The sequence below is a fragment of the Uloborus diversus genome, chromosome 5, assembly GCF_026930045.1.
Source record: "Uloborus diversus isolate 005 chromosome 5, Udiv.v.3.1, whole genome shotgun sequence".
Taxonomy (NCBI): Eukaryota; Metazoa; Arthropoda; class Arachnida; order Araneae; family Uloboridae; genus Uloborus; species Uloborus diversus.
Genome location: NC_072735.1, coordinates 52,594,339 through 52,607,457, shown reverse-complemented (window position 1 = coordinate 52,607,457; position 13,119 = coordinate 52,594,339). Strand labels below are relative to the sequence as shown.

Genomic DNA, 13,119 nt, shown 5'->3' with positions numbered 1-13,119 from the left:
CCCCCCCCGCCACCCCAAATTCAGAATACCAAACTTAATCTTTAGAGAGGTAAGGCGAATCCGAACTAAAGAATTCAATTTTTTCGACCCACCCTAATGGACACTTCTCGGCACCCCTGATACCTATCTGCGGCACCCACTTTAGGAGTCCCTGGTTTAACCTATCAAAAGTTTTTTACTGTATATGGGAATCAAATTAACCAATTCACAAAACATAGGACAGTTTTGAAAAATATAGGTAAGTGTAAAAAGAAAAAAAATTAAGTACGTGTGTCTGAAACATATTTATCCCTAAATCAAAATATATATTATTTTTATTTTCATGACATTTTAATATATATTTGAAAATTACTCAGAAAAAAAAATTAGCTTTATATTTGAGCCCTACAAATATTTCCACCTGCATTTAAACATGTAACAAAATAAATCTATCTGTTGAAAAAAAACTGTTATAGTAATCACGTCATTTTCAGACGTAGAACACACACACAAAGAATGAATACATTCTTTTGGAAATGCTAAAAAAATAGCAAAAACAAAAAACGTTGTCCGAAGAAGGCCTTTAGTAATAAACAACCAAATCCTTAGTAAAATACTTTGAATATGATTTTTAGACTAAAAAAAACTAATTCTTTGACAATGTTATTTAATTTGAGAAAAACTACGTAGTAATTCAAAAATACTTATTAATTTTTACTTTCTTATTTTTTCAGGTAAATCTAGATTCATCAATGCGATCTTCAATTTACAACCACTTACAGAACCCTGACAGACATGCTTTCGACTCTGCTCAAAGGAGGATTCAAGGACTAATGGAACAAGACGCATACGTCAGATTCTTGCAATCCGACCTTTATACAGATCTTGCGCATGGAAATACTCCAAACACTTCCAGTTGAGGTCCTCTCAGCAGACATTATAAATAAATCCATACATACTGAAGCATTCCCCATCGCAAGAGACTATTTTATGAAAAGTAGTAAAATATATTATTGTGTACATAAACTCATCTTTCTAAGCGGGTCTCAGTGGTATGTCACATGAATTAATAGTGGGAGATTTAAGTTTTATGCGCATTTTATGTAGCAATAATAATATTACATTGTAATGCACTCGCAGAATTTTCTGAGCAATACATCTAATTAATGTGTGTACATGTATTATTATTTATGTTTCATTTTTTTCGAGCATGTTGTATTTGAAAAAAAAAAGGATCGATGTCCATATCCAAATTGTAATTATTTGTAGTTGGTATCGAGAAATGAAAAGTAGTCTCAAATGCTTTTGTAATATTGACGCAAATCTTTGAGGTAAAACCGCTTAACAGTCAAAGTTATTTTACTGAAGACGCTAACAGCGCAATTTCATGGAAAAAAATGCTATTAGTTTTTCTTACTGAGATGTAGTACAACTTTTACATGCTAAGCATTAGCACCTATAGCATTTGTTTTAGAAATAAACTAAATAACTCATTTTAAAATTCTGATTCGATTTCTTTTCAACTTAATTAAAATTAAGTTTTAATCATTTTCGTCGAACGGAAATTTTGATTAAACTCATGATCCGATTTCATGCCATCCGACATTAAAAGTTTCATGGCATTAATGTAAGAAATTTAGTAACCTAGTTCGTAAAAAGTCGTCTGTATCACTCTTGGGATTGACGTCATAACTCCTCCCTCAAACCGTCTCCGCTTGCGAAATTTCTATGCGGAGACGGTTTGAGGGAGGAGTTATGACGTCAAACCGACGAGAAATGATTCCGTGCGGGTGCGGGAATCAGTACCAAGGTAAAGTCAAAGCATTTGAACTTCTTTTCTGTGACGGATTTCAGGTTTAAGAATTTCGAAAACAGCATTTTAAACACTTTTTTTTTTTTTAATATTCATGTGGCATTTTCACTGGGACATATTTTTATGTAAACACAATGTGGTATTATGTGACATCAAAAGTGGATCATGTTTTCTTTTCTTGTAAGAATCTCATGAATTGTCATTTCATACTGAGGTGGATTGAAACGATGGCTGTACATTTTTAATCCGCAGGACGTATTGTTTAAATGATGTATTTTCTTAAAGGCTAGTGGTCTTGGAGAATTCTGTTGAAGACATTTTGTCTTCTGTTAGTTCGAGCTATGAGCTGTCTTGTTCTGACAATGGTCGTTTTTGATACATGAGTGTTGTGGCATGAATGCCGAAGTTACCTTCTTTGCACTACTACGATGTAAATACCCATTTTTTCAAGATTGCTGTTAATAATCATTTCATGCGTAGCATTTTGATGGAAGAAGGTTGGATTTTGACTATGAAGTTTTTGACTGCTGTCTGAGAATACATATTGTAAAGGTTCTGCCCTCAGAAAAAGTTATTACGCTATTGACAAATAAATATTGCTTAACTTGTAAACTATGGCCTTTTGGAATAAAATACCCTGTCGAATTAAAAGGGGGAAAACATTTATACTTTGTAGCTGAAATTCAGCGATACATGGGGTAATTAAATTAGGGAAAATATGTATTAGCAAAATGCATTGATAATGAAATATTTTAGACCTAATTTTTATATCGTTAAGTCTGCTTACTACTAATTTTGTGAAACGTAATTTTCAATGACAAAATAGATAACCATTAAATAATCAGCATCAACGCATAACTAGATAAAAAAAAATGTCATTTAGAAAAGAAATATTTGTATTTTGATTACATACAGCCCGATTCTCGTACGCTTTGGATTTAAATGCGCTATCGATTTCATCTCGGTCACGTGAAGAATTTGACATTTGATTGGTGAATCGGATGCTATTTCCTCCTCGTGACTGGTCGAAAACGGCACCGAAAGAAGCTCGATTGGTACGAGAATCGCCCTGATAATCTGGATTCCAGTAACTTTCGTTTCACAACCTAAAGACGAACATTACTGGGGCAAAAATAAATTCAAAATTTCTGAAAGTAGCAGAATTTTTTTTTAATCCGACAGGACTTATATCGTATTACAAGAGGCCATTCTCTGAACAGATCTTTTATTAGCAGTAAATATAATTCCTGTTAGGGGAAATATGTATAAATCTTAAATCATTCAGTAATTATTTTTTGCTTGAACATAAATATTTTAAAGTTGAAAGATAATGTATTAAGTGCTTTTATTTCATGTTAAATTTTGGAAAGTTTAAAATATGCATTAAGATTTACACTGGAAAATCAAGTTATTCATTCATGAATAGCAAATTCAGTAACTGAAATGTTAATGTTATTTAGTGTTATGTTTTACGATGCCCCCTTCCCCGTTCCACCCAACATTTTATTCATAGAACCTTCAGAAACTTTTTCCTACTAGAAACTAAAATGTAAATTGCACTTAATAGTCTTCAGGGGCATAAAATATGCTATGAAAGAGCCACTTGCGTTAAATTTTGTCCCCCCCCCTCTTAACAGCACTTTTTATTGCATTTTTAATAAAATTAGCATTGGTTTAAATTATTCGGTTACATTAAAAACTCTCACTTTCGTAGAAGATACAAATGTTACATAAAATTGTCGTTAAGTTTTGTCCTACATTACTAGACAACGGTTCAGTTCTAAAATCATAATGCGCTTAAATATTATAATTAACATAAAGAAACAATTTTCTTTAAAAAAATTTAAAATGTGTCAAAAGCACTTTTCAACGGTTTCTCAATCATGATAAGGCAAATTAATTTTTAAAACTCCAAATTAAAACACATTGAAATAAATACACTTAATAAAAGGAAGAAAAATGTATTTTTATAATAATTCAACTGAAAATTTTTAGAGGCACTTAGTTTTATGTAATTAAAATGGTGAAAACTTGCATCGCAAATGATATAATTCAAAATTTTCCCGGTTTTTTTTCTCTTAAAATCTTTACAAAATAACTCTTGAAAGCTTTAATTGCTGAACAATAAGTAGTTAGGTGGTTGAATATCAGGTTTTTAAAATAGTAAGTTTCGAATGTAGAAAAATCACACAAAACAAATTTCATTGATTGTGCTAATGTTAAAGGTTCTTTCGCGGTACATTCCACTATCAATTTTACTTATTCAAAAAGCATGTTGAAAGGGATAACAGATCCAACTCATTTTTATAATGCAAAAGCAATGTGCGTAATTACTTTTTATACATCAATCGTGCTTTAGGAATGCAGAAAAAAAATGTGCGCTGGTCACATTATGATTGAAATCAAACAGCTAATATAGGCGAATTCTGGAATTTGTAGAACACTTGAAATACTATTTTGTTCTATGAAAAATCGTCTTCCTATGCTCTAAAAAACTTTTTCATTCAACTGTGATGTTATCAACTAAAATATTCTACACACTTCTGAAAGACGCTACGTTCTTCAAAGAGCTCTTTCGAATGTCATTATTAATGATGAAATTGAATACTAAACACACTAAGGCTAAGCTAAAATAAATAGGAACGTTTTTCAAGAAAATAACTTGTTTTTATGTTTCGTATACTTGACTGGTGCATTCAAAAGATCAGAGACTCTAGCAGCACTTAAGATGTTTTCAGGGCCGGATTTAGGGGAGGGCAGGCGGGGCTACTGCCCCTGGGCCTCCACAACAAAAGGGTTCCCACAATAAAATTTTTACAAAATATCTTAACTTTCACGGATCAAAATATCGGATATATACATATACATCAAAATATTCGGATATATATCAAAGTATCGGATATTTTCGAAAATATGATGATCTTTTCGAACCCTGATTAGCAGCCTCCACTCCTTCGTTGCCCCGGGCCCTTCAAACTTCCAAATCCGGCCCTGGATGTTTTAAATTAGTTTCTTCAACATTCAACAAGATATATTTGTTGCATGTACATATTCAAATCATAATAATACGTCAAAAAGTTGTAAAATTTTTTCAAACGAAATCATGCAAAAAATAACTATCAGTTAGTGAATCTAGTTGCAGTATTTCCAAGTTGACTTCCGATTGGTTGAAATTTAAACGATTCCATTTGTAAAATTAGGGGTGAAGAATGGCGATACACTTTTTTTCTTTCTACAACTTTGTGTTGCCGCTAATGATTGTAGGAGTTTCGCCAATCTACTGTCTGACCACGGATTGTACGGAAAGACAAATATCCGTTTTACAGCCGGAAATGAACGAATCTATTATTTTTTAGCGATGCCAGCTTTTGCAGAAACAGTCTCATTCAAATGAGCGGAATACCGGCATCAAATTTTTACTTTTCCCCCTCATTCAGATCGATTCGTCTTATCTGGACGTTTGAAAATTAAATACAATCAGTGGTTGGACAGTAAGAACTTCTCCTCCTTCAACCCAAACATAAACGAGCCAAGAATATCCCCCTTAAAAGCAAGGGCGCACCCCCCTAAAAATCGCAAAGACCACCTCCTCAAAATAAGAAAAATACCCCTCAAAACAAGCCCCCCCCCTAAAAATATCAATGGCACAGTTTACGCCTCCCCCCTCCAGGTGGGCACTCCTGAAAGAGCGCGTCCAATTTCAAACATCTTTTTACCAGAGCTAGACTATAGTTAAATTCTAGACTCACACCTATTGCAATAAACATAACTAAAGCTTAACAAAATAAAATTTAAGCATAGCACGAGTGAACTGTTCATTATTGCGAGCAAACTATTTGCCCTTAAATTTTGTGCTTGTAAATGTTTGTTAGCTTTTTGTATTTAAATCAATCGAAAAAGAAAGGAGGAAAAATTAAGTTTTGTTTTATTCCTAAGATTTTTAAAATCATAGAACAACTTTTAATTTAATCATATATTTCACTTAAGCATACTTTAATAAAATTTTCTTAAGTAAGAAGCTTTTCAAGCATAAATGAAGCAATATATTTGACATAGAGCAACTTTAAAACTCAGTTTGTATGCACGCAGTTCGAGAAAACAAAATTATTTACATGATCTACAGGATTCCAGCGCCAATTGGTGATTTAAATTGAATGTACATTTTGAGTGGTTAGAGAGGAATTAAGAGGTAATTTGTAAATTATGTGTATCATTTCATTTCAGTCTGTGTGTTACATCTTATTATTGTATGTCTATTTATTTAAGTTATTTGACGTGGTTTTAATAACCGAACTATAAAATGTGGTAACCTAAGTTTGTTGTTTTCTGCAGCTGTTATTCAATTTCAAAGTTATTTTACAGCACTATTTGAAAAATAACATTTTATGTTTGTAATGCAGGTCATACTTGATTATTTTATTTTAAAAATTTTTACCTTGTAAATTTTCTATGAAAAAATTCTTGTTCATCATTTTTGTTTAGTTTTAAGATGCCCTCCAATTGCTACGTAATTTCCGTAGTTGCTACGGAAATTAGTGAAATTAAAATTTAAAATAAATAAATACTAAAAATAATTCAGAAATACCGACACTAAAATAATTTGAAATTTTACGATATTGTAGTACATTTTACGATGTTTGTAAATGATTTTTTTTTTTTTTAATGCTGTCGGTCGTGCTTTTGCCATGTCTGTCAAAGTACTGCAAGTGACTTGGAGATCAATGTTGGAGGGTATTAAAAACTTTTAATGCTAAAACATATCCCAATGATAACACTTTCTATCTCGCAAAAAGCTGTCTACACTAAGTGGCAAATATTTGTTTAATTATTGTAAATATGTTTCCTAAGCAGTGATTTGTGTAAACTAGAGAAGCATCTTACACACGAACTGCATTTATATGTAGTTATACGATATTTTTGACGAAAATATTAACATGTAAAACTGAAACAAGACAACATCGTTTTTTAAATTGTATTGCAAGTTTTTAAAATCATTTTTAAGTCAAAATTGCATAAAAAATATTCAAAAAGTTGTTTCAAAAATGCTTTGTGAATTAAAAAATATTTCTCAATGCTCTTTACTTGTGTATCTTTTATGCATCTCTTTTACACTACAGACGACAAAAATATTGATGGGTATTGAAACTTTTATTGCTAATACATATCCCAATGATAATACTTGGATCTTGTAAAACTTTCTTGTAGTACTTTTAGTCACTGAAACTGATAGAATAAGCAAAAAAAAAAAAAAACATGAACCCTGAAAATTCTTTTATTTTCCCAACAGTTATTTTTTAATTATTATTATTATTATTATTATTATTTTTTTTTTTTTTGAATGTCTGATTTTTCAAACAAGGCGTGGTCTTGATGACGTCACAAATGATGCTCTTTGGCGCATCTTTGTACCGCGTTTCCACGTTATGATAATCAAGAAACGAATTAAAATTGCTCTCTATGCTTGCTATCAACCATATCATTGCCAATGCACGTGAGTGAAGATGCGAATTAAATATTTTTCTCTGTGAATGGCAACACAGAATGGCATTTCATCATTTGTGATGTCATCGGCAAGAAATGTAAACAATGAAAGCGCTCCAATTTAAGTAATTTTTTAAAAATATTAAATTTAACAAATTATTTAAAAAATGGTCAGATCCTATGTTTTTAAGCATACTCTTTCAGAAAAAAATACTTTAAAAATTTCGGAAACGACCCCATTATTTCAAACAATTAAAAGTTATTAGCGTTTATCAAATTTTTTTAGCCCCCGGACTGGTAAAAATTTGTGAAGACATTACGCAGACAGGTTTTTCTCGAATAACTTATACCATAGATACCGTTGTACCTCTTTGTTAAACTCATGGGACCATTATTTCGTGTTAAACGGATTTCCTTTATCGATAAACGATTAAATAATTTTGTTAACCCATGGGAGCAAATGAGTATTATACTCATTTGCTTTTCGTGTTACATCGCTTAACACGATGCAACACGTAAAATGCGTCGTGTTAAGCGATGCATATTACGTTAAGTAGTTTCGCGTTAACGAAGTTCAACTGTATTAAAAAATTGCTTCATGTTGTAACGTTTTCATACATGCCAACCACCGCCCGAAGAAGAAATAGAAAAAAAAAATATTTTTGGTATACCGTCGCACTTGTTTATATCGAACTCGTATGTAGCGAATTTATGACATATCAACAGCTTCGAGCATTATAAAAAATAACAACTGATAATTCTTTATTCTTCAAAATTAACAGGTTATTGTTGATAACCAATTGTCGTTGACTATATGACACACACGCATACTATATACGGCCGTATCTGCAGAAATAAGTTTAAGATATTTGAAGAAACGCGTTTTGGATTTAATATTATCAATAGTGAAAATTAAAAGCCAAGTTCCTGATGACACGCCGTTGCTTTATCACTGTCATATTCTGAATTCCATTATAAATTTCCAAATACGAAATTGTTTGGACTTGCAATCAAAAAGATTGAAAAAGTCCATGTACCAGTAATTAAGTTATAAAATTCTTTCAAAAAATAGTGTCAGTATTAAATTGCATAATCAAAAGAAAAAAATCATTTGTTTTGTAAAACTTCTACTTATAAAAATCACTGTTATGCAAAAGAAAGATTCAATTAATAGCAAAAAACTATCAATAAAAATGCTAGAGCTATTATTTTGTCTGAAAATTTTCTGGTATTAACCATGAAGATCCAGCAAAAGGCATTAATTGTCGAGCTATGATTTTAAAAAATTAATTGCTACAAGCAATGAAAATTTTAAAAGCAGGGGCGGACTGGCCATGTCAGCTAGTCGGGGATCCCCGACTGGGCCAAATGCTTAAGGGGGGGGGGACAACTTAAATAAGTGACCCTTTTTGTGAAACAAATTTTCCTTAAAAAATTACTTAAGTTCTTGCCTTTCAAACTCAAGTCGAAATTGCGTACAAAGGAAAACGGGACAGGTTCTATAAAACTGAGATTGATGCTATACATCAGTGGTGCCCAACATTTTTTATATTTACCTCGGGCCACACCTCATATTAAGAAGGATATCACGGACCCGAACAAATATAAAATTTACTTATTTTTCTAAATTGAATGGGAAAACAAGGAAAATTAAAGACAATTATAAACCAAAATTTGTTTCCATTATTAGTGCATGTTTATTTTATTGGTACGAACTTTGGATTTTGGATTTTAGAAAACAATACATGACTACTTGGCTTCTAATTTTGCAACTATCATTCATAAAACCTAATGAAGATGATCAGTAGGTTTGAAATGTTTCAGAATATATTTTACGTTTTATAATATTGAAAGCATCAACGAGCCACATAGGTCAGCTTCGCGGGCCCCATGTGGTTCGCAGGCGGTATGTTGGGCGCCACTGCTATACTCGATATTTCAGTCGTAGAACAGCTACCTCTTTATCCATCCATCCCGTGGTGAAATAAGTTTAAGGCTATTGAAAAGGCAAATAGCCAAGAAGACAACAATATAAGCACTTGGTATAAGGGAACAACTTTTGAGAGAAATCGAAAATTTGCTCTCTGCAGCCTCGAAAATTGTTGACTGCCCATTAGAATCGGGGCAAAAAATATGAGTTTTCAAGATATTTCATTGGTCTATTATAAATTATTGCTACGAATACTTCCATCACAGAATCGCATACGGGATGCGGGAAAGCAAGTCTAGACTACGATTAACTGAATCTAAAACAGGACGAAAATTCGGTTTAGAAGGGAGAGCTCCTGAATCTCTCATCACTTCCCCTATACTTTTTTGAAGCTTCGATGTCGAAATATTTCCTAGAAAAGCCTCAGAATCATCCCCCTTCCGTCACCAAACATCGCGCAGAAATACGTTTCTAGGCGTTCAATTTTTAAAAATTTCCTAAGGAGAGTACACGTATTTAACTTAAGACTGTTAGTACTTTAAAACTGCATTTTTAAATCTTCAATGACAAAAACGCCCTGGAGACATCCTGACACTTCTACGTCTTCAAAGATAGCCTAAATAAGACTTTCAATCTCAAAAAAGTACCCCTGAAACCTTTAATACCCTAAAAGATTTCAAATTGACTTAAATTTGAGAAAGATTTCACGATTAAAGTTTCGAGAAGCATCGTTTCCAAACGAAGCCTTTAAAGTCGCGTTTTAAAAACTTTAAAGCCGAGAAGTGTCTCCTGACTCAATAGTCTAAGATCCCTCTAGGTTTGACCTAACCTCTTCAAGTTTCCTAAAATTATTACCATATATGAGGTGTAAAAGTTGTAAATAAAACGTGAAAGTAAGAATTTCTACTTCTTTCACGTGAACTAATCAAGGTTGCCAAGGGTAACAAAATACATCAACTTATGGATAACTTCGATGCAGACCGGGTGTTAAGATGAAAATCTAAAAATCAACTAATCTTGCTTTTACCAATCCTGATTCTAGTTGCAGTTTAGATTTTGGGGAAAGTTAAGCAGTAGAATAGACAAATATGAGCTGCATTTAGTAGACACTGATTTTGTGATCACTGTTTCTTTTTCTTTCCTTTTTTTTATGAGCAATCTTTTGACGTAGTTTTGGAAGGGTTGCATTGGTGTTAGTAGGTAAAAATTGACAGTTCAACGTCAGGAGGCGGTTCTGCGGCTCATAGCCGCCTCCCACTCCCCCTCTGACCTTGGGGATGACCTTGGTCTGCCCCTCCACCCCTGCCGACCCCCCCCCTCCACTTCCTCCGACCTTGGGGTTTTCCCGAGATTTCGCTCTTCCTCGCTTCCGCTCAGCTACGTTTTCGCCCTTCCTCGTTTTCGCTCGCGAAAGGTTACGAATAGTTTTCGCGCGTTTTTGAATATTTTCCCGCGCTTTTGGACTTTGTCGTTTTTTCTAGTCATAGAAGACTAGGAGGTTTTTCACTTTTTGAATGGCAATGTCAAAGTTTTGGTTGTTATGACAACCAGAGTTTTTAGTTTTCGGTTGGCAACACCTGTTGCTATGCTTTAACTTATGCAGTGTTTAACGTTCATGGCGCCATCTATTGAGAGGTTTATTTTTATTTTTTTTTTATTTCTGCGAATTTAATTATTTTTATTTTTACAGAGTGTTGAAGTTGGGAATCGAACACCCAAACTTTGAGTTAGCAAAAACGTATGCTAACCACTATGCTATATTTTTCATTACTCTTTCAGTCTTAATGTGAATCTGTACCATGACAACGAATATTACAGTTAAATTAATTTTAAAACCATCAGTTAATTTACTCTTTAGTACTAATCATGGCATATCATTAACTGAATTTCAGCTCATAATTGAAACTATCATCATTATTATTATTATTTTTCCTAATAACAAAGTTTTCACTTAAGTAAAGATTTATTTAAATACAACCCATTCGAGATTTTAGATTTATTTCAATGCTTTGTGGACTTGAAATATATTTTAAACTTTGATTTTCTTTTTCATGCATTTCAAACTTTATCCTTTTTATTTTTTCTAACTTGTTAAATTTTCTTAACTAATTTCTTTTTTCTTTGTCAAATTTACAAATAATTTTTCTAACTTGTAAAAATTTCGAAGAAATAATTTTCTTAACTAATTTTTTTTTTTGACTTTCATACAACAAAATATTTTTTCTTATTTGTTAAATTTTCTAAGAAATAATTAACTTAAATATTCTTTCATACATTTTGAACTTTAACGTTTTTTTCCTGTCATTTAGCACTTTGATTTTTTTTTCACTATTTTAGCGTTTTTCAATTATTTTCAGTCTTTAACTATTTTCTTAGCTTTTTAGTCTTTAACTAATTTCAAGCATTTCAGACTTAGATTATTTTTTCGTGATTTCGATTTTTTTAGTATATTTTAGAGTTTGATCATTTTCTCGCTTGTTTTTAAATTATCTTTTTTTTTCCGATATTTTTAAACTTAGAAATTTTTTACAAGTAGTGACTGGAATCGAACCTTCAAATTTTTCGAAACATTATCATGTCTACAATTTTTGCAATCATGTCAAACTTGCAATCAATTTACTCTTAGTAGTAATTAACACTTATCATTAACAAATTTTTACGGATTTTAAAAAATCAACTTAATTAATTTTTTCCAGTAAGCAAATTTTGCACTCAAGTTACATTTCATCACTGCATATACGTTTCAAGAGTTTCATTGAATTTATCACATTCCATTTAATTAACTCTAATAATTACTTTTTCATTAATACTTAACTTAATCATTTTATCATACATTTATTCCAGTTACAAAATTATGCTTAAAAGTTATTTATTTTTCTTAGCACAAGAGATTTTAACATGTTCCTACTAAAATGCTTTTCACTCTAGTTTGAGTTTACTAAAATAGCAACTCATTTACGATTTAGATTCATTTAATCGTCTTTGATTCTTTTTCATTGTTAATATTTTACATTATCACATACGTTATTATTTTTATACATTTATCCATTTAATTTTCGAAAATCTACAATCAATTTACTCTTCGTATTAATTAACACTTATCACTATCAAATATTTTCATGAATTTTAAAAATTATCTTCTTAAATAATTTTTTACTGTAACCAAATTTCCCACTCAAGTTATATTTTATCACTACATATGCTTTTCATGAGTTTCACTTAATTTATCGCATTTCATTTAATTAACTCTAATAATTATTTTTTATCATCGATATTTAAGTTAATCATATTTTCCTTTCTTTATTTTTTTTTCATGCAAACACTCTTGATGGAATAAAACAAAATTTTCAACTTTCATGAATTAAATCCCCTCTGAATATTTTATTTTACTTTACCATACTTTACTATTTTACTTACTGCGTTTTACTATTTATCATTCATTACAGCTTTTCCAAAATATTACTTTACAACCAACCAATTTCATTAACAGAATTTTCATTACAATTTATAAATTTCACTTTTATTTAATTATTTTTACCTACGGTAAAATAAAACACATCACATAAAAATGTTAAACATCAATGAAGTACCCAAGAAATGTTAAAATTATAAGTCGAGTATCAAAACTTCATGTCAGCAAATTTTAAAAATAGACTTACCGAAAAATAACTTCTACTGAAATTCATTTCAAAACTTGGAATCAATTTACTCTTAGCATTAATAAACACTTATCATTAAGAAATTTTCATGGATTTTAAAAATCAACTTATTTAATTTTTTCCAGTAAGCAAATTTCGCACTCAAGTTACATTTTATCACTACATATGCTTTTCAAGAGTTTTATTGAATTTATCACATTTTATTTAATTATTTTTTGATTAGTATTAAACTTAGTCATTTTATCGCTTAGTATTTA

The 13,119-nt window shown here is 31.1% G+C and overlaps 1 protein-coding gene across 2 annotated transcripts in view; it reads left to right on the top strand.

The window, feature by feature from the left end:
* Positions 1–1,651, top strand: part of LOC129222273 (regulator of G-protein signaling 2-like) — a 39,063-nt gene extending 37,412 nt beyond the window's left edge. For both annotated transcript variants that reach the window (XM_054856753.1, XM_054856754.1), the window contains exon 5: positions 714–1,651. In XM_054856753.1, coding sequence (XP_054712728.1) covers positions 714–899 — 186 coding nt within the window. In that variant the 3' untranslated portion in view covers positions 900–1,651. The remainder of the gene's footprint in view (positions 1–713) is intronic.
* The last annotated feature ends 11,468 nt before the right edge of the window (positions 1,652–13,119 follow it).